The sequence below is a fragment of the Globicephala melas genome, chromosome 7, assembly GCF_963455315.2.
Source record: "Globicephala melas chromosome 7, mGloMel1.2, whole genome shotgun sequence".
Classification (NCBI taxonomy): domain Eukaryota; kingdom Metazoa; phylum Chordata; class Mammalia; order Artiodactyla; family Delphinidae; genus Globicephala; species Globicephala melas.
This window is the reverse complement of record NC_083320.1, coordinates 6,985,298-7,007,016: the sequence shown is the minus strand read 5'-3', so window position 1 is coordinate 7,007,016 and position 21,719 is coordinate 6,985,298. Positions and strand designations below refer to the sequence as shown.

General features: G+C 47.6%; 1 protein-coding gene across 3 annotated transcripts in view; it reads left to right on the top strand.

Annotated features, from left to right (window-relative positions):
* The first annotated feature begins 352 nt into the window (after window positions 1–352).
* The window catches only part of INPP5D (inositol polyphosphate-5-phosphatase D), a 132,005-nt gene continuing 110,638 nt past the window's right edge, over window positions 353–21,719 (top strand). The window contains exon 1 of one of the 3 annotated variants that reach the window (XM_060301729.2): window positions 353–467. Coding sequence is in view for 2 of the 3 variants with exons in the window: in XM_030870671.2 (XP_030726531.1) it covers window positions 3,247–3,380 (134 nt within the window). In the remaining variant the exon portion in view is untranslated. Of the gene's footprint in view, window positions 468–3,126; window positions 3,381–14,316; window positions 14,438–21,719 lie in introns of those variants that run through there. The other 2 variants (XM_030870671.2, XM_060301728.2) reach the window with 2 other exon arrangements.

Genomic DNA, 21,719 nt, shown 5'->3' with positions numbered 1-21,719 from the left:
CATTCTGATAGTTTGTTGCTCTGTAAGAAAGTGTAATTTTGGTGTGTCTGTAAAAGCAGGTGGGTTCAGGGTCTTCCTACTCCATCATCTTGCCACCTCTCTCGTTAACATTTTCTGGCATGCTCTGGGTAAGATATGCACTTGTGGATATCAACGAAGCAAAGGAGCAACCTCAGAGGGAATCGTTGGAAGCCAGTATTCACAGGCGGCACAATGGATGAAGCAGTGTCACGAGTAATGACATGACCATCAATAAATGAATGGGGTTAGGAAACGCAGAGGCAAGAAGATCTATGCTGTCTTGAAATGAACAGGTTGTGAAATGCCACCGCATTGTGAATAAGAGCAGCACTGCTACCCTCATCTTGCTGTACGAGATACAAAATCAGCCAGGAATGGTGCATTTGACAATAAAAAGCAGGACCTGAACAAGAAGAGAGGACCTGGACATCACAAAGACTCTTCAGGTGCGCTGATTGGACACTGAACATATACATAATTACCTCTTCTCTGTCCATTATTCTAAATCTTCATTGATAAATCACTACCTTACGTGGGTCCCTGAATTTTAAAATACAAGTTTTAATGAAATTGTGTATATAGACAGGGACCCTGCAAAAAATATCTACTGGGGCCCCATTCACCATAAGGGCAACCCTGATCTAGAAGTTGGGGTTTTCTGAGTGTCAGGGGCAGAAGGGCAAGGGGATAAGGAAGCTGACCATGTCAGATGGCTTAGGTAATTGGGTTGGGAAGGACGTGAAGGTGGAATGGACCTTAAAAATTAGGGAAACATGTATGACATGTATGTGTCTTGTATGTGTTGTGTGTGTGTCAAAGGGAAATAACACTGGATCAAATGGCAAGGACAGTCTCACTGGCCTCCCCAACCCTGCTGAAATGTGGGACTCAGGGGGAATAGAGGTGTGGAAGGGAAGGTGGGAAGCTGGAGAGTGCTGGGGGGAGGTAGCTATAAGTGGAAGTGTCTTGGATGTGATAGAGGGTCTCTGGGGATGAGCTGGTCGAGGTGCTGTGGGGCAAGGATTGTGGGTGGATCCTCCTGATGGACCCTGGAGTGACCCGGGGGCTTTGAGGCAGACAGCAGGGAAACAGGAGAAACCTGAGAAGTATATGGTGGGAGCAGGTCTCTTAAGGAGAGGGTTGACTTGGTGTGGGGCTGAGTTGGGAGTCAGGGAAGGAGAGCTCTCCACCAGGGGTTGCTTGCTTGGGGGCTGGCATCCCAGGGTCGAGCCAGCTTCAGGAGGCCAGCTCTTCTCCCCACCTTGGTGTCCCCATACCTAGCTCAGGACCTGGCTAGAGGGCCTTGATACGTGCTCGTTGAAGGCTTGGGAGTTTTGTCCCTGGGTTCAGTGGGAGGAACCAGGGGAGGGGGCAGTGGTCGGGGAGAGGAAGCTCAGAGCGACCTGGGGACAACTGGCTTTGGGGAGGTGAGTGCGAGGACCCGGAAGTCTGCTGGGCTGAGCTTCCAAAAGGAACTTCATTTGAGCCCAGAGAGGGCCCGAAGCAGGGTGGCCAAGCCTTGACCGTGCTGCCCCCCATGCTGGAGGGGGCCCCCGAGATGACCCCTCTATGGGAGCAGCCCACCCCTGGGGCCCCCTTAATGGGCAGAACTTCCCAGCCTCAGGCCTGAGTTAACCACCTTCCTTACTTCCTCCCCCCACTGCTCTTTCCTGAGGCGGGAGGTGAGGCCGGTCCAGGATTCAGTCCACCGGAGTCACAGGCCTTTGCTTTGATTTTCAGCATCAAGTGTTGCGAGGGCTGCTGCAGGTGGCAGGGGCTGGGGGCTCCTGGCACACCTGAGCTCCTCTAGGGGCTGCCCTCCTTAAGGCAAAGACAAGGTAACCGGGGCTGAGAGAGAGAAGAAACCCAGCCAGCTCCTGCAGCTTGAATGCAGAAGAACCGGATTTGAATGGAGGCTTGCCTGGCCCAGGCCCCTGCACGCGGCTTCTCTTGTCATGTTGGGGGGCTGAGGGCTGAGGCGGGACGGGGTGGCCCTGTGCAATAGCTGGGCACCTGCCCCTTCACCCTGGTGCACTGACCTGAGGACTGAGGACACCTCGCCTGTGGTCCAAGAGGGGTGTTCACTTTAGGGCCCTCAGAGTCTGCTGGTCCAGGATGGTGGCTCCCAGCCCCGCAGAAGGCAGCTCCCCTTTGAGCTGTGGGCAAAGGCAGCCATGCCCGGCCACCTCCAACTCTCCTGAGGTGCGGGACTCAGGAAGGAACGTCATACTTGCCAGGTGACCAGCTTGCCCCATGGGGATGTGTGAGTTTCCCGAGTGTCCCAGAAAGACCCAGAGGTGAAAACCCAGTCCCCCGCCTCACCCTGCAAAAGGTCCACGTCCCGAGCCCTCCACGCTCCCTCTGTGTGTCTCTAAGCTGGGCTGCAGGGTCAGAATGCCCTGCCCTGGAGAAGGGTCGCCATGGGTTCCTTCACACCCACTGGCCCTGGGGATAAGTGTAAATGTGTCACGGAACTGTCACCTGGGCCCTGGGAGCCCTCGGGCAGTGTCGCCTAAGGTCCTCCCAGTGCCCAGGGCTGAATAGTGCCTGGGTGGCCATGAGTCTCCAATATGGAGAGGGGGCTCGGCTGGACCCCTCCCCCCAGTTTTGCTCGGCCCTGGGGCAGGCCTTAGTCCCAGCGGAGAAGCTCTGCCCTGTGAGCATCTGTTCCATGGGCACGTTGGAGGGAGGGGACGGGGAGTTAAAAAGCTCTGGGGTCGGGCAGAGGGCTGAGGCTGATGTCCAGGGCGTGGCCACCCCACGGGGGCATTGGGACGGGCCTCAGAATGGCCGCTGGCTTGGCCGTGCTCCTTCAGAAGCTGGTCGTGAACCTCCTGACCCCAGAGGAGCTGACAGTTCCCCCAGGAGGACGTGAGCTGATGCTCGCCCCTCTGGGGACTGAGACCCATTAAAGGAAAGAGACAGGGCGCGGGGGTGGGGGGGTGGGGTGAGAGGGAAAGGGCAGCAGGCAGGGGGCGGGCGGGCGCGCTGGGAAGGTGGAGGACCTCTCTCGCTTGGTCTCTGCAATGAGGAAGTTCTCTGCAGCTCGTTTCCTTTCCCTTGCCGAGTGCCTGAAACAGGAAGTCGGTCAGTGAGCGGGTGGCAGCAGCCGGGGCGGCCGAGAGGGGACCGACGGCGGGTCGCGGTGCAGGGGCCCAGCTCCCCTTGGCTGTGCAGGTCCTGCGGGGAGGGCGCCGGCCCGGCCCGGGGAGACCCACACCCGCCATGGTCCCCTGCTGGAACCATGGCAACATCACCCGCTCCAAGGCCGAGGAGCTGCTCTCCAGGACCGGCAAGGACGGGAGCTTCCTCGTGCGCGCCAGCGAGTCCGTCTCCCGGGCGTACGCGCTCTGCGTGCTGTGAGTACCGGGCCCTGCCCACCCCTGCTCCTCCGCCCTGGCCTGGCCTCTCCTGCCCAGGCACGGAGGTGATGGAGGTGCCACTCAGTAGAGGGGAAGCCGGCTCTGGGCTTAGCCAGGGGCCCGGCTCTGGGATGTGTTGTTTTTATGTCGAGTGACCTTGCACGCACCCCGGGTTTGTTGGTGGTTCCAGCTGAGGCCCATTGTGGACCTGCTCGGCCCTGGAGTTCAGGTTTTGCAGGGCTGGAGCCCTCCAGGGCCAGCCTGGGGCCTGGTCACTCGCCCCAGCTACCGGGGAGCCGTGGGGTCAGGGGCTTCCTTGGGGTTCCAGAGTCCAAGAGAAGTGGGTCCGGGCTCTCTGAGACGGGCAGAAGCTCGGGGCTCCGTGGTGGTGGGTGTGTTAGAGAGTAGCTCAGTCAGTTCAGGTACTGGTCAAAGTATGCCCAGTTCGGAAACCCTCCTGGAAGAACAGAAGTGGCAAGAGGGGACCCTTCCTGTGCCAGGCTTTGGGCCTTTGGAGGAAGCCATCGTTTGGGGAGCCATGAATAAGGGTGTGTGTCGGGGGGTCACTCAAGAAAGGATTTTCAGTTCACCCAGAAGTTGTATTTGGGGCCCTTGGAGCAGAGGAAGTCACATCACCGACAGCAGGAGCCTCTTCTGTCCCCTCCACAGCCCTTGGGTCTGTCCCCACCTGTTCGGGCCTCTCTGCCACCATCAGCTCTCTCCGCTCCCCCTCTCTGGGATGTTGCTGAATGCGCCAATTGGCCTAAAATCGGGAACCGGCCACTTGCTGAAGTTTCCTTTTTAAAACACCCTTCTCAACCAATGTCTGAAGGAGGCTCTCGGCCCTGCAGCCTTGCGGTCTAACCATCCCCACTGGGGCCTCGGGCAGTGCCGGGCATGGGGGGGGAAGGGTGTGTGTCCACCTGCACCTGTCAGGTCCTGCCCCTGGTCTCACAGAAGGGTCCCTCTGAGCAGGCAGGCCTTGCTGCTGTCCACACAGGAGGGGAAGTAGGTCATGGACACGGGCCTTGTTTGGAGCGTTGAGTCTGAGCGTTTGTCTGTGCGTCGACCTGTTTCATCCTCACGACAACCTGAAGTGCAGGTCCTTTTGTTGCTCCACTTTGCAGATGAGGAAATTGAGGCTCAGACGGGTTAACCGAGTGATGACAGTCAAAGCCAAGGACATCTGCCCCCAGAGGCTGCACCCAGACAACCAGACTGCTGCCACCCCACTCCTGTGCCTGGCAAGCTGGGTGTGAGCATGGGTTCCGGGTGGCAGCAAGAGAAGCCAGGGCGTTTACAAGGGCGGCTGGGAGCATTTAGAAATTAACACAGGCTCTCAGGGGTCACCCGGCCCGAGCGCTGACTGCGTCAGAGCCCCTGCCCCCAAGGTCGGCTTCCTGGGCCCCCAGTTCTCACACCCCAGGGGAAGCGAAGCAGACCCAGGTTTCCCTGCAGGCACAGCCCCTGTGGGGACCAGTTGACGGGGCCGTAGAAATAGTGAGGAGATCCTGATCTGTCTCCACTTGGCCCACGTGAATCTCTCCCCTCCCCTGGGTGTCTCGAAAACTTCCAGGCTCCAGCTCGCTAACCTTCACAGCAGCCCTTTGACCAGGGAGCTGTGGTAGTGCTCAGGCTACAGATTGGAACGTGGGTCTCTCTGACTCCAAACTGGGAGCCTTGTAACAAGCCAGAGCTGGGAGAGGCCTTGGAACCTCTAGTCCCACCACCCCTGACTCTACAGGTGGGCACACCTCAGAGGGCTTGAGGCTTTTGTCCACACATCCCTGCTGGCCGGTGGCAACCTGGGATCCAGTAATGGTGTACAGTATTCGTTCCTCCACCTTGCCTCTCCTCCCCTCCCCTCCCCTCCCCTCCCCTGCACTGGGTTACTCTTGGAGCCTCGGCCGATGTGCCTCTTAGGGAGGGTACCCGTGGTCCCCGCAATGTCCATCATCCTCTTAGCCCAGGGCTGGGCTTCTTGTCAGTCTCCCATCCCCAAGGCCCCTTTAGCTCCAGACACCAGGACTTGGAGCCCTTCCCAGTGAGTCCAGCCGTGAGGCCAGCCTCTAAGCCCAGGCCCAGGGGTCCCCTTCCTCCTCCGCTCTGTGGGGGAAGCCAACCTTCCTGCAGGGTCAGGAGGCCCTGTAGGCTGTGGGATACCACGAGCCACCGAACCTTCCAAAACCCTGGGAGACCTAATTTTGCCATCACCCATGATGTTGCCCATTAAGGAGGTTTAAAAACGAAAAACTAGCTGAGTGACAACTACCTGCCACCTTTCAGCAGCTCATTTCATGAAAGAGAGTGTCCTTTAACACCAAAAGGCAGGAAGAACATGCTCTTTAAAAATAAATAAATGAATAGAGCCAAAAACCAGTCCTTTAAATCAAACAGGTTTAACTTCCTGAAAAACACCCCCTAGCCCGGCCCTATCCTTGGTTTTCTCTGTTCCTGGGACGGTGAAAACCTCACCCCACGCCCTCCTGGCCCACGGCCAGCGATGGGAACCCCGACGGGTTTCACAAGCGTGACTTTCACAAGCATCAGGCTTTACCCTCTGCGGTCTCTCTGGAAGTTGCCGGGAGTGCAGGAGCCCGAGTGGGGCAGCTGTGGTGTCAGGGCCTTTTAAGACCCTGTTCCAAAGGGAGCCAGGAAGCCTCCAAGACTGGCCCTTCTGCTCTAGAAATCTCCATATGGGGAAAGACCTCAGGGCCCAGGGTGCCCAGACCTGTCCTGCCTGGACCCCAGTGGCTGGAGCATCTTCCCAGCCCCTCTCGTGAGTGAGGGCATGGCAGGGGGCTTCCCACCCCTGGTTTAGGCAGGGGCGTTTGGAGCTCCAGGAACTGAGGGCAGCTTCCTCAGGAGTGGCCTTCGTGCTCAGGAAAGAAGACAGGATTTGACTATTTAAATGGAACTAGGAAGGGGGTGAGAGACACTAAAAGACAAGGCTGTGATTCAGCGTGGCCCACGTGACCGAGGAGTACACATTCACCCTGGGCCTAGCAAACCCACACTTCCTCTCGGAAGGTCAACCCTGCCACCTGCCACTGGGCAGGAAAGTGCAGATCTGTCCTCAGCAACTCAGAAAGCCCTGCTTTAGGGGGATCCCGAGGCCCATCTCGGGGTGCAGAGAGCTGGAGGAGGAAGATCCCAGGAGCTGACCACATGGAATTGAGTCCATCTCTGCCTTCTTGCAGCAAGGGCCTGAGAACGTGATGGGCAGAGGGCTCCTAAGTCATGCTCACCGGGCCCCACTCAGACCAGCCAGCAGAGTCGGCCCTGCTCTAGGAAGGCCAGGGGGGCTTCTTGAGGGGGCCGTCCGGCCCCTCTTGTATGGAGGGTGCTAAGAGAGGCTGTCAAGCTCGTGTCCTCCTCTCCTGCCAGGACTGTGCTTCCACGTAGGGACCAGCTCCCCTGTCAGGTGCTTTACGCTGCAGAGAAGAGATATGTCTTTGGGGATGGGGGTTCCTCAAGGTGAGAGGTCACGGGCCAGCTGGGCCAGCCTCTCCTTGCCCTAGCTGCGCAGGCAGAACTAGAACAATGGCTCAGTGGTGTTGCGGATACACCTCCCTCTCTGTAAGAGCAGCCCGGGCCCTGAGAGCAAGCCTATATACGACTGGGTCCGTCAGCCACCATCCAGGATGGAACTGCCTAGTCGGGTGGCATTCCCACCAAACCACACCGGAGAGAGTTGGCTTCCCTCCCAGGGGAGGGGGCAGATGCATGCTGTCTGTGACTCAGAAACCAATGCCGGTCCAGCCAGCTGTGGCGGGGATGCTGTCTTGGTTCCCCTCAGCACCTGGCCTTTCGTGAGCTGCCCAGGCAGACCTATGACCTCCTTCCCAGGGACAGTACACCAGGCAGCCTGGACTTGGTAGCCTTGTGAGCACAGCCAGAGAGGTGAAGAAGCACCAGGAGGACATTTAGTCACCAAAAGTGCCCTCAGAGAAGGCATTCTACTTGTTAGGAAGAATGTGATGGCCCACTTGAGGTAAAGGCAGGCCACGAGGCTTGCTGTACAAACCAAAGGTAGTTGCTAATCTGTTCTGCCTAAAAATAACAGCAAAAGACTTATAAAGGGCACATGTGTGCTGGGTTCTGTTCTAAGCTCTTTGCACATATTAATTCACTCACTGTCCACAGTGGCCTTTGGAGGAAGTGTTATTATCCCCACTTTACAGATGCGGAAACTGAGGCCCGTGATGTTAGGTAACATGCTGTGTTTACAGTACTAATTAATGGCAGGGCCAGGACTTGAACTCGCTGTTCTTGGGAGGGAGAAAGAGAAGCCAGCAAGTCTGGGTGTGTGTAGGAGACCCCTGGTGATGGAGCCACAGAGAAGGGACTTGGAGGGCAGAAGTGTCCAGAAGAGGTGTAAAGCCATTTACTGCAGTGTGAATGGGTGTGATGTAATCCGCCTTCCTCCAATCCCCTTTCAAAGTTTAGTAAAGTTTACACTGATCGTGAATTACTTTTGTGCAAATGCAAAGGAAAACACTGTTTTTCCTAGCTGGTATTGACAAAGTGGGGGGAAAATGCTGGCCCAGGCAGTAGTCAGAGCTGGAGGACCTCAGCTCTTGAAATCTGGTTTACATAAGAGGTTGTCCAAGGACAACCGTTCTGAGCGTTCTTTCTGCGTGCAGGACCCGGAGGAAGGGTTGTGCCCGGGAAGGCCTATGTATGTAACAGATTCCTGGTTCCTTCTGTGTGCAGTGACTCGGAAAGCCCATGGTAAATTCGAGTGTCTCCAGGTTTTCTGTGCCCTTGCACAGCACCCTGGAGCAATCCTTCCAGAACCAGAGTAGGCTCTGGCTTTGGTGTGTTTTGCAAGCTTGCCTACTTGACAGGTGAAATTCACCTGTGCACAGACGTCGGTGCTTCTCCGTTGAGTGGTCCCATCTCCTGGGGTGGTGATGAGAGGTGATGAGAGGTGAGGCTCTAGGCTTTCCTCCCTGCCCCAGAGATGGAGTAAGATGAGGTCTGCTCTTCCCTCCCTAATTCAGGCCATGTGACGCAGTCCTTAGAGGCAAGCCCTCTGTGGTTGGCTACCCCTGATGTGAATTCTAGCCTTTGCGAGATGCTCACCTCCCTGTGCCCACCCAGCATCCTCACTGGCAAAATGCACACTCGTTGGGTTAATTTTTTTATTGCAGTGTAATTCACATCCCATAACATCACCCTTTAGGTAGTATACAATTCAGTGGTGTTTAGTACATTTATAATGTTGTGAAACCATCACCACCATGTAATTCCAGAATATTTTCATTATCCCCCCAAACCTCGGCAAAACCCTCTGAACCCGTCAGTCGTCACTTTCCCTTCCCCTTCCTCCCAGCCGTTGGCAACCACTGATCTACTTTCTGTCTCTGGCCATTTGCCCATTCTGGGTATTTCATATATATGGAATCATACAATATGTGGCCTTTCGTACTTGACTTTTCCCACCTGGCATAATGCTTCCGGGGTTCATCCATGTTGTAGTACGAATCATTCTTTTTATGGCTAGATAATAGCCCATTATATCAATCTACCACATTTGATTTAGCCATTCATCAGTTGATGGGCATTTGGGTTGCTTCTCCTTTGGGGCTATTAGGAATGATGCTGCTGTGAGCATTCTTGTACAAGTTTTTCTATGGACGTGTGTTTTCAATTGTCTTGGGTGGAACTGCTGGGTCCTATGGTAATTCTATGTTTAACTTTTTGTGGAACTGTCAGACTTTCGCACAGCAGCTGTGCCGTTTCACATTCCTGTCAGCAGTGTGAGAGGGTTCTAATTTTTCCACATCCTCAACAATACTTAACAGCTTTTTGATAATGGCCATCCTAGTGGGTGTGAAGTGACATCTTACTGTGACTTTGATCTGCATTTCCCTAATTATGAATGAAGTTGATATCTTTTCATGTGCTCATTGGCCATTTGTGTATACCTGCTTTGGAGAAATGTCTATTCATACCTTTTGCCCATTTTTTAAAAAATAGGGTGATTTGTCTTTCTGTTGTTGTCACTGGATAATTGAGAAGATAAAATGGGAGAATGTGGGCAACACGTGTACAGAGTCAGCACGCTGAACACTGACCGTTACCTTTTATGAGCTACGAAGTGAGTAGTGACATCTCGGAAGCAGAGGCGTGCAGGGCCATCTGTAAGGAGCATTCCGCAGCAGACGGAAAGAGGACAGTGGTGGCTGAGTGTCACTTCTGGAGCTTCCTGGAGGCTGTGGGAGCCTCCAGGGACACTGAGCTGTCATGCGGGGCCTCCTCAGAGGAAGTGCTCAGAGAGATGAGGCAGGAAGAGGGCTTGAGTGACGCGCCAGTGGCCGGTGGCTGCTGGGGCCCGGGGCGAGCTCCTGGAGCTGTGAGGGAGAGAAGGGTCAGGGGCACAGGTGCCGGGAAGAACCGCCGAATGAACCGCGGAGAATGAAGAGAAAGTGGAGGAGTGGAGGCCATCTTAAGAGTCATTAAGGACCAATGTAGGAGTGAGGGGCTGAGGGAACTAAAGTCCTAAGACTCCGAGGAAGCCCAGCAAGTGGATGAGCTGGGGAAGGGGTGTCGACAGCCCAACAGGTCAGGCCCCTGGTCAGTGAGCAGGACAAGCCTGCCGCTCTGTGGCCCGGATCCCTCCTCTCTCGCCTGCTCGTTTCACACTCCCTTTGTCCCATTAATGAGAAAAACATTGCTTTTAAGTACCAGCATCCAAACCATTTGGGTTCAATTACTTATTATAAATAACACCAGACAAGGCTGGCTCCCACAGGATCAGCTGCTCCGGCCCTTTCCCTCGCCAGCCAGAAACCTGCCCTCCGGAGGGGAGAGGCTTGTTGAGGCCATCTCAGGCATCGATGGCAGTGCAGAAATAGATTCTGATAAACGGGGCAGCGTTCTTTCAAGTAACTTTAAAAAATACAGTATTAAGTATAACATACAAAGAGTGCAAGGTAAAGGAGAAAGTAATCACCCAGTCACTGAGATGAGAGACTAACATAAATGCTGTTAATTTGTTGGCATATTTTCTCATTCATTCTCTCTCTCCCTCCCTGCCCCCCATATGCACACACACACACGCACAAGCACATATATATAAGCTCCATAATATATACACCTAATACCATATAATATTGGTCTGTATTTTCTAGCAACATTAGCATTTTCCCACTTAGTTAACCTTTCTTCCTAAATATCATATTTAGTGGATGCACAAATTCTATTACATTATGTGCCATAACTTATGGAATGATTCTCCTATTGTCAGACATTTAAGTTACTAACAGTGTTTTGTTGTTATAAATATGGCAGTGATGAAGGTCTTTGTGCAGATATGTGACATTTCTGGTGATAGATTCCCAGGGGTGGAATTACTGGATCAAAGATAATGTTTTTAAGGCTTTTGATGAAAATGGCAAATTGCTTTCCAGAAATTTTGTTACAAGTTCTGCTCTGGTAAGCGGTACCAGAGAGTGCCCACCTCATTCCCATCTCCTTATACTGAATATTTTCATTTAAAAAAACATTATTAAATTGCAAGGTGAAAGGTGGCCAATTTCTGTTCATTTTGATTTGCATTTCTTGATCGCAGTCATGGTAAGCTTGTTTGGATTATTGACCTTCATCATTTCTCCTTTGTGGATGGTCTGTTCCATTCTCTTTGCCATTTTTCTTTTGAAACTGTAGTTTCTCTGTTATCTATTTGCATGAATTCCTTATATCACATTTGTTGCAAATATTTTCACTGTGGTTTGCCTTTAAACTTTATGACCTTTTTCTTTTGTTCAGAGATTGTAAATTTTTGCCAAGTCTATAAATCTTTCTGTTCTTGTCCTTTTGTGACTTTTTTCCCCCTTTGCCTTCCAGTGCAGAGAGTCCCTCTGCACACAGAAATTTTGTTCTTTTTCTTCCTGTGGGGGGCAGGGCCTTTGGAGCTAATAGGCTCGGGCTAAGGGATGACTCTGCCTTTCCAAGCTCTGGCAGGTTGTCTAGTCCCATGGGGCCTTGGTTTCCTCATCTGCAAACCAGGGCTAAGAATACCCATGTAGCGGTGTCGTTGGATGGATTGAGTGAAAGTGTATATCACATACTTGGCACAGTATTTGGCAAAAGCAGATAGATTATAGGTTTTTTGGTTTTGTTTTGTTGCTGTTGTTGTTTTACATTGAACACTTTAATCTTTCTGGAATTAATGAATGGTGTAAAACAAAGATTTATGTGTATTTTTCTCAATGAACTATCTTTCTCAAAACCCCTTACTGAATAATTTATTCCTCTCCATTTGTTATTCCTCTCTTACCATGTATTAAATCTTATATACCTCTTTTTTGCCTGTTTACCCTGGTCCATGTATGTCTGCTTTTCTTACACCAATTTCATACTGAATGCATTACCACAATTTTATAAACTATTTTATTTTAGGATTTGCATATCTAGTCTTTTTAAGTATTCTTCCAGGTGAAACAGATAATAACTTTGTCAAGTTGGAAAAAATAGTATTGGGACTTTGTTTGGAGTTGCATGAAATCCACAATACAACTTGTGAAAAATGGACCTTTTAGTATTATTCAGTCTTAACAATAAATATAGCTATCTCTATTATTTTAAATTTAGTAATTTTCTTCATAGATCCTACATATTTCTTGTTATGATTACTTCTGATTATTTCATAATTTTGTTACTGTTGTGAATACCTTTTCTTCTACAGTTACCCTTCTGGGGTAACTGATAACATACAGAGAAGTTGTAGATTTTATAAATTCACCTTTTATTCTATATGTCTACTCCTCATTATTTAAAATTATTTTCATTTGCTTCTCTTGGATTTTCTTGCTAAACCATCAAATCATGTACGAATTATAATCATTTTGTTGTCTACTTTCCAAATACTTATAACTCATTCAGATTTCATAACTTATTACTTTGGCCAATATTTCTAAAATATTACGGTGAAGGATATGGGAAAAAGAAAATGTCTACCTCAGACAGAAGTAGTGTGAGAATCAAACTTGATGCTGCCTGGGAAGGACTTCATACAGTATTTGGCACATAGTTAGCGATGGAGAAAAGTCAGTTGTTCTTTTCATGTCAAAGAAGGAGCTGTCTTTTCCTAGTTTTATGAAGAGTTTGGAAGAACTGAATATTAAATTTTATCAAATGCCTTTTTAATGTCTATTGAGATGATTAAGCTGTTTCTCTTCTTTCATTAACTGGTTAAGAGCTTGATTTTATAGATTTCCTAATAGGAACCATTTTTTTTTGCAAGATTAAAATGAACTGTTCTTGATTATGATAACTTTATTTCACTCTGAATTTTAGCATATGTGTTCATAAGTGAGATTGATTTATATGGTTTTGATCATGTTATGGTTTGAGAGTCATGTGTGTTTTGTAAAACATCCTGGAGACATTTATGAAGCGTCATCATTATCTGACTTTTTTAAATACAAAAAAAATTGGCAAAGGTGCTTTTCCTCAGAGCCATTTATAGAGATAATTCTTTAATATTTACTTCAGTTTCTTCTTTGGTATTGATTTATTCTTATTTTCTATCTCCTCTCATGTTACTTTAAAAAAAATTTTATTTTAATGAAGTATAGTTGATTTATATACACATTCTTTTTCATATTCTTTTCCATTATGGTTTATCACAGAATATTGTATATAGTTCCCTGTGCTCTACATTTGGACCTTGTTGTTTTCAGGTTACTTTTGATAAGTTATATATATTTTTCAGTAAACAGTTCGTTTGTTGAGATTTTTCAAAGTTTCTGGCATACAGTTATTCATGGTTTTCTATAATTTTAAGGTTTCTCTTTTATTGCTGTTGCTACCTTCCTTTACTCATTACTGGTCTTGCTTACTAGTTGTGTTGGCCAGGATCCCAGCAGGGAATAGATGGCATAATCGAAAGGGGTGCTAGGCGTAGGGATGGTGAAGCAGCCTGGGACCGGCAACCACGGGAAGCTATTTCCACTCCTGGCCCTGAATAGGCAGGGCCATCTGATTTGACCCCTGGCCCCCAGTGGAGGAACTCAGCCACTGCTGATCTGCAGCAGGTGGGGTGGGGTCTGGGGAACAGATACCACTATCTCACCATCCTCTCACTCTGTCAGTGCCTCCCATTAGCTAAACCTTGGTGAAGCGGCACATACAGGTCAGCCTGCTGGACACAGGGCAGGTGGAGAAGGATAGAGAGTGGGTCTACTGGGGGTCGGAGGGGAGGGTGAAGGAACAATGGCCAGCTCACTTGCACTGTTTTCTTTTTGCTCTTCTGTTTGTCAGAGGGTTATTCATTTAATTTTCTGCATTTCAGGTCATATGCTCTTAGATTTATTTATCTGTTCTGCTTTTCTTTTTATATTAGAAAACTACCTGTGCGTTCAGGAACCCCTACTGTATATATGTTTGAGGACAGAGCTATGTCTTCTATATTTCTCATCTTCCCTCTCCTTCTGCACCAATTTTCTCAGATTTATCTTCTTCCTTGTTGAAGTTCTCCAGAACATGAAGCTGCTATTTACTGCCTCTCTTGTGGTGGTTAATGCTGACTGTAGGACTCTAGGTTTTTCACTTCTGATCAGTTCTTCTTATCTCATGTTGCTCAGTTTTCACAATTGATTTTTCCAGTTTCAGAAGTACAATTGTCTCTTAAATCTTACTGAGTTCGCAAGTCAGATTTCTACAGAATGTGTTATTTTCTTTTTTTCTTTTTGCAGCGATTTTATGTAACAAGGAGGTATCACTTTGAGTTCTTAGAAAAATGATACCCTTCCTTTTGAGTGGTGATGGTTTCAGTAAGTCTGGTGATTTTTCTTTTCCAACAAAGAATTGTCAGGAAAAATTTGATCAGTTTTTTTTTTTTTTTTTTTTTAGAGATTGGAGTGGGTTTCTGCCTGAATCTTCTTCCCAAAGATAAAAGGATCAGCAGGGATGGGGATGGGAGCCCCCGATCCAGGATCCACCTGATGGGATTGAGTGATGGGGGTGTGGTGTGTTGCACGGATAAGGGGGTTTCCTCCCAGGGGTCTCATGAGAAGAACCCTCTGGACCCAGAGGCTGCTGGGGTAGGTGCTGGGCCGGTCCCTGATGACACTGTAGACGTCTCACCCCCAGTCCAGGCAGGCCACCTGGACTGCCTCCTCTTGCTTCTGACCTGATGGCTTCTTTTTCTCACTCTTTGGCTGGGATTCTTTGAGGTTTGGGTGGTGAACTGTGAACACCCTTGGTTCCTAGGGCATACGCACGTTTTCTCTTATCTCTACATGGGGTCCAAGTGGCTTTTTTTTTTTAACATCTTTATTGGAGTATAATTGCTTAACAATGGTGTGTTAGTTTCTGTTTTATAACAAAATGAATCAGCTATATGTATACATATGTCCCCATACCTCCTCCCTCTTGCGTTTCCCTCCCACCCTCCCTATACCACCCATCTAGGTGGTCACAAAGCACCGAGCTGATCTCCCTGTGCTATGCGGCTGCTTCCCACTAGCTCTCTATTTTACCTTTGGGAGTGTGTATATGTCCATGCCACTCTCTCACTTCTTCCCAGCTTACCCTTCTCACTCCCCATGTCCTCAAGTCCATCCTCTACGTCTGCATCTTTATTCCTCTCCTGCCCCTAGGTTCTTCAGAACCATTTTTTTTTTTTTAGATTCCATATATATGTGTTAGCATACGGTATTTGTTTTTCTCTTTCTGACTTACTTCACTCTGTACGACAGACTCTAAGAGGTCCATCCACCTCACTACAAATAACTGAACTTCGTTTCTTTTTATGGCTGAATAATATTCCATTGTATGTATGTGCCACATATTCTTTATCCATTCATCTGTTGATGGACACTTAGGTTGCCTCCATGACCTGGCTATTGTAAATAGAGCTGCAGTGAACAGTTTTTTCAATGTCTCTTTTTCAATTACGGTACATGTCTCTTTTTCAATTACGGTTTTCTTAGGGTATGTGCCCAGTAGTGGGATTGCTGGGTCGTATGGTAGTTCTACTTTTAGTTTTTTAAGAAACCTCCATACTGTTCTCCATAGTGGCTGTATCAATTTACATTCCCACCAACAGTGCAAGAGGGTTCCCTTTTCTCCACACCCTCTCCAGCGTTTATTGTTTGTAGATTTTTGTGATGATGGCCATTCTGACTGGTGTGAGGTGATAACTCATTGTGGTTTTGATTTGCATTTCTCTAATGATTAGTGATGTTGAACATCCTTTCATGTGTTGGTTGGCAGTCTGTGTATCTTCTTTGGAGAAATGTCTGTTTAGGTCTTCTGCCCATTTTTGGTTTGGGTTGTTTGCTTTTTTAATATTGAGCTGCATGAGCTGCTTGTATATTTTGGAGATTAATCCTTTGTCAGTTGCTTCGTTTGCAAATATTTTCTCCCATTCTGAGTATTGTCTTTTTATCTTGTTTATGGTTTCCTTTGCTGTGCAAAAGCTTTGAAGTTTCATTAGGTCCCATTTGTTTATTTTTGTTTTTATTTCCATTTCTCTAGGAGGTGGGTCAAAAAGGATCTTGCTGTGATTTATGTCATAGAGTGTTCTGCCTATGTTTTCCTCTAAGAGTTTTATAGTGTTTGGCCTTACGTTTAGGTCTTTAATCCATTTTGAGTTTATTTTTGTGTATGGTGTTAGGGAGTGTTCTAATTTCATTCTTTTACACGTGGCTGTCCAGTTTTCCCAGCACCACTTATTGAAGAGGCTGTCTTTTCTCCATTGTATATTCTTTCCTCCTTTATCAAAGATAAGGTGACCATATGTGCATGGGTTTATCTCTGGGCTTTCTACCCTGTTCCATTGATCTATATTTCTATTTTTGTGCCAATACCATACTGTCTTGATTACTGTAGCTTTGTAGTATAGTGGCTATTCGGGGTCTTTTGTGTTTCCGTACAAATTGTGGTTTGGTGGTGCTGAATTCTCTTAACTTTTGCTTGTCTGTAAAGGTTTTAACTTCTCTGTTGAATCTGAATGAGTTCCTTGCTGGGTAGAGTAATCTTGGTTGTAGGTTTTTCCCTTTCCTCACTTTAAATATGTCCTGCCAGTCCCTTCTGGCTTGCAGAGTTTCTGCTGAAAGATCAGCTGTTAACCTTATGGGGATTCCCTTGTATGTTATTTGTTGCTTTTCCCTTGTTGCTTTTAATATTTTTTCTTTGTATTTAATTTTTGATAGTTTGATTAATATATGTCTCGGCATGTTTCTCTTTGGGTTTATCCTGTATGGGACTCTCTGCGCTTCCTGGACTTGGGTGGCTATTTCCTTTCTCATGTTTGGGAAGTTTTCAACTATAATCTCTTCAAATAGTTTCTCAGACCCTTTCTTTTTCTCTTCTTCTTCTGGGACCCCTATAATTCGAATGTTGGTGCATTTAATGACGTCCCAGATGTCTCTGAGACTCAGTTCTCAGTCCTCAGTTCTTTTCATTCTTTTTTCTTTCTTCTGCTCCCTGGCAGTTGTTCCCACCATTTTATCTTCCAGCTCACTTATCCGTTCCTTGCCTCAGTTAGTCTGCTATTGATTCCTTCTAGAGTACTTTTCATTTCAGTTATTGTGTTGTTCATCACTGTTTGTTTTCTCTTTAGTTCTTCTGGATCCTTGTTAAATGTTTCTTGTATTTTCTCCATTCTGTTTCCGAGATTTTGGATTATCTTTACTATCATTACTCTGAATTCTTTTTCCGGGTAGGTTACCTATCTTGTCCTCATTTATTTGGTCTTGTAGGTTTTTACCTTTCTCCTTCATCTGTAACATTTTTTTTTTGTTGTTTCTTTTCTTTTTTTGATGGGTGGGGCTGTGTTCCTCTCTTACTGGTTGTTTGGCCTGAGGCATCCAGCCCTGGAGTTTGCAGGCTGTTGGATAAAGCAGTGTCTTGGTGCTGAGATTAGGACCTCTGGGAAGCCTCCCTCCGGTTAATATTCTCTGGGGTCTGAGATTCTCTATTAGTCCAGCCATTTGGACTCGGAGTTCCCACCATAGGAGCTCAGGCCCGACCTCCGGCCTGGGAACTAAGATCCTGCAAGCTGATTGGCACAGCAAAACAAAAAAAAAAAACCAAAACAAACAAACAAAAGGAGAAGTACAATATCAAAGAATAAAATTAGAAAGATAAAAAATATATTAGGAAAAATAAAAATATAATTGAAACAACTGGTCACTGGGGGTTCCTCCTGTCCCCTTAGGTGTCCGTGGTCCCCCACCAGTGCCTGGTAGGTGCCCTAGCTGTGCGGAGACATGAAGTACACATCCTCCTAGTCTGCCATCTTGACTCCCCAAGTGGCTTTTTTGAATGCAGAGTTTCCAACCCTTGTTCTCCCATCCCATCTTGTCCAGATGTTTGCAACACTCAAGCAAGAAAAAAAGAGAAAACACGTACAAACAATTAGAAATTAGAACTGAAATATAATGAGTTACAAAGGAGTTTAAAAAACAGTTATAGAACATGCTAAGCAGATCAGCAGAGTGAGACAGACACTAATGAGGCTCTCGAATTTCAGAGTTTGATTCTCTCTCTCTCTTTCTCTCTTTCTCTCCCCATGGGGCTCACCGTGGTAAAGGATGCTCTGGGCATGCATGTCAGTGGTTATTTGGCTGGGAAGAGCCACACGGAAGTAGTAGTTTTATCTGAGAGAATGAATAAAATGCCATGAAGTAGTTTCTTCCTATTTCCATTTGCTTATCCTTTTACATTTGAGCAAAGCTTCCCAAACCATGATTTGAAAGTGCCCTTCCCGGGGGAAGCATCTTCCTGCTGAGAACAGTGTAGGCACCTGTAGTCACCCAGCAGCTGTTGGGAGTCACATGGGAAATTTGCTGTAGGTACCACTGCATTTGAGAGTGGAGTAATCTCATACGGACCAGGGACACGGGAGACTGGGATGGCCCAGGACCATCCCAACCTGGGTGTCCAGCGGGAACATTTCTAACACGCTCGCCCTGAAATGTGACCCAATCACTAGAAGGAGTAGCAGCTGAGGACTGTTGTCAGCACCCTAAATTTTTACTAAATCACCATAAAGAGGTGGGAAAGGCCTGGAAGCCATTGGATGGAAGCCATTGCCCCCAATGAGCACACTGTCTGCATTATGTTCCAGTGCAGTGGTTGTCAAAGATGATTTAGTTGTGGAATCTTCACTTTAAACATTTTACATGGAAGATTTTGTGGGTGCCTGTGTGTGCATGTGTGTGTGCTTATGTGTATATGTGTATGTTATGTATCTGTATATGTGTATGCACATGTATGTATATGTATACGTTTATGCGTGTAGGACCAGGGTGAAGTGCAGCTGCTGGTGAGTGCAGGAGGCCAAGGGGTGCCCCCCTCCACCTCCCTGCAGAGTCCCCAACACCCCATGGCATGCTTTCCCAGGGGTTGTGTGTGGCAGGGGTGGTGGTGGTGGTGACACTCTATGCTTTCCCTTAAAGATCTACTGATTTGGCCCCAGGGATGACGTGGGGGCCCCACGCATTGGAGATGCTGGGATATTACTATCTAAGGGGAAAGTATCCTCTTTTCCCATTGTGCTAGCTTTTGAATTCTCATCTGTTTGAGTAGTATGGAGCTGTTTCTTTGTTTCAGTGTTGCTAGAACATCTCTGAAAAAGCCATGAAGGCTTGTCTGCCACACTTGATTAACTAAAGGGTCTTCCTGTTCTGTACACTGTCTCTGTGCCTTTCCTGGTGACTCTGTGTTCTTTCTTTCTTTCTGTTTACAAGCTGATGTTTGGGGCCTGTTCAGTCTCTTCCACAAAGAAGAACCTAGGGGTAAGATGGAAATAAAGACACAGACCTACTAGAGAATGGACTTGAGGATATGGGGAGGGGGAAGGGTAAGCTGTGACAAAGTGAGGGAGAGGCATGGACATATATACACTACCAAACGTAAGGTAGATAGCTAGTGGGAAGCAGCCGCATAGCACAGGGAGATCAGCTCGGTGCTTTGTGACCACCTAGAGGGGTGGGATAGGGAGGGTGGGAGGGAGGGAGACGCAAGAGGGAAGAGATATGGGAACATATGTATATGTATAACTGATTCACTTTGTTATAAAGCAGAAACTAACACACCATTGTAAAGTAATTATACTCCAATAGAGATGTTTAAAAAAAAAATTAGCTGCCCTCACCCAAATAGGGCACCGTTCTCCCCTGGCCTTATTTGCATATCTACAGGAGGAAGTGTCACGAGAACAAGCAGTGAAAGATAAGAGCAGAGCAGACTTCCAGCTGTCCTCCGTGTGTAGGCGCCTGGCAGGCTCTGCAAAGAGGGTTGAGGCTGCAGGGGATGGGGATGGGGGAGTTAGGCTGGGGTCTGTGATGGTTCCCTGCTTCCCGGAACATCTGCAGGAGGTGAGGTGGTACTAGACTACGGATTCATCCTGGCCATCTCTGAGATAAGCCAATTGTGGTGTCAGTTCAGGCTCTAAAGACAGGAAGGGGAGTGGAAAGACGGGAATTAAAGGGATCAGAGGAAGAGAGGAAATTTTCCTATGAGAAACGAAGAGACATGTGGAAGTGAAATTACCCAAAACATTCTCCAAAACTTTCTTTTAACATTCATTGTTTCAAAAGGCTTTAAAAATTGTAAAATTAACTACTTAAAATTGTAAAACTTCTACACAGCTAAAAAGAAAATAAATCAGTAAACACTGTTAAAAATAAATAACTCCAAAATATATTGTAGTATATTTCAAAGTCTTATGAATAAGTAAGCAAAAGATGATTTTAAAAATGTGAGACAAAGACATGAAAAGGAATTCATGGGAAAAGAAATACAAATAGTGAAACATATGAGAACACGTCAACCTTTCTCATAAAGAAAGGCAAATTAAAGCAAGCCATCATTTTTCTTTCACCTCTCAGATTTGCAAAAGATTAAAATGTCTGATAACAGCCAGTTGGCAGGGTGTGGGGAAATAGACTCTTTCATATCCGGTTAGCAGGAGACACAATGTGAGAACTTCATTGGAAGGCAATTGTTCATCTCTATCAAAATATAAGGTGCCTGCGTCCTTCAGCCCAGCTCTTCTTCTTCTAGTGATTTATCCACAATCTCTAAGAAATGTCAGCACATGTAGTGTTCAGTGTGTTGCAGGCATTCTTCTAAATGCTTAATCTACACAACAGGTAGATGTTGTTTTATCATTCTCCCCTTTTTACTGGTGGGGAAACTAAAACTCTGGATTCATCAGTGTACACAAGAGGTAGGAACAGAGATGTTCACTACAGCATTATTTATAATAGTAAAAAGCCCCAAATAACTACCTGTCCATCATTGTAGTGTAAAATGAACAATGGCATGGCCACACGGTAGAACATGACTTAGGCAGATTGCTAATGTTTTTTTGGTGAAAAAAAGCAAATTTCAGAACAACGTATATAATATGATGTTATTTGCATTTAAAAGATATGCATATATAAGTTTGTGTGTATGTTTAAACATTTTGGAATGATTTACAAGAAGGAGTAGGAACTCTAAGGAACTCATAGGAGCCGGGGAAGGAGACATTTATTTTTCATTTTATATCTTTCCATGTGGTCTTAAATTTTTTAAATTAGTGTATAATTTTAAAATCTAGTTAAACAATACCATAAATGTTTAGGACTGGGCACATAGGAGGGGTTAAATGAATGAAACTTTTGTACTGAATCATCTCCTTGATCGCAGAAACAACATGAGCGTCTGTGAGCTGGAGTGTGGCCCCTGCCTGGGGGTCCAGCAGGGGTGGGCAAGTTTTCAAGGTCTGTGAGAATCCCAAGTGGGGGAAATGGGGGCAGGGAGGTTATGGTGGGTGAGAGAACAGACCAGCCATTTCAACTGAGAGTGTAAGACCCAAGTAGCGTTCTCCCAAACTCCTTATGCCTGTGGGCTCGGCAGCCGAGCCAGTGGACCTCCGTGGCCATCTGCTGTCACCAGGCTTCTGTAGGCTGGGTCCCCCACCTGGACCACCCGCCAATGGGCCCCTTTCCCAAGGTGGTCAGACTTGACAACTCCCACTTCCTCTCAAAGCTTTTAGGAGAATAAAAAGTAGCTCTTCTCCCTTCTCACATTGGAGACCTCTGGACCAGAGGAAGGTTGAGCTTCTGGAAAGAAAAGAGAATCCGAAATTCCTTGCACTTCTGCGTTAGAAGCAACCCTAAGGCTCACCCACCTGCTGCTGGGAAAATCTGGATCTCTGAAGGGATGGTGGCTGGCCTTTGGGAGGATGAACCCATGGGGCACAGTCTCCAGGAGAGGCAGCCACAGGGGGTAGTGGAGCTCCGTCCAAAGCTGACTGAGCTTTGCCCTGCCAGTGCCGCCCCTCTGTGGCAGTGCCCACCACCCATTCGGCATGTTCCCGCCATG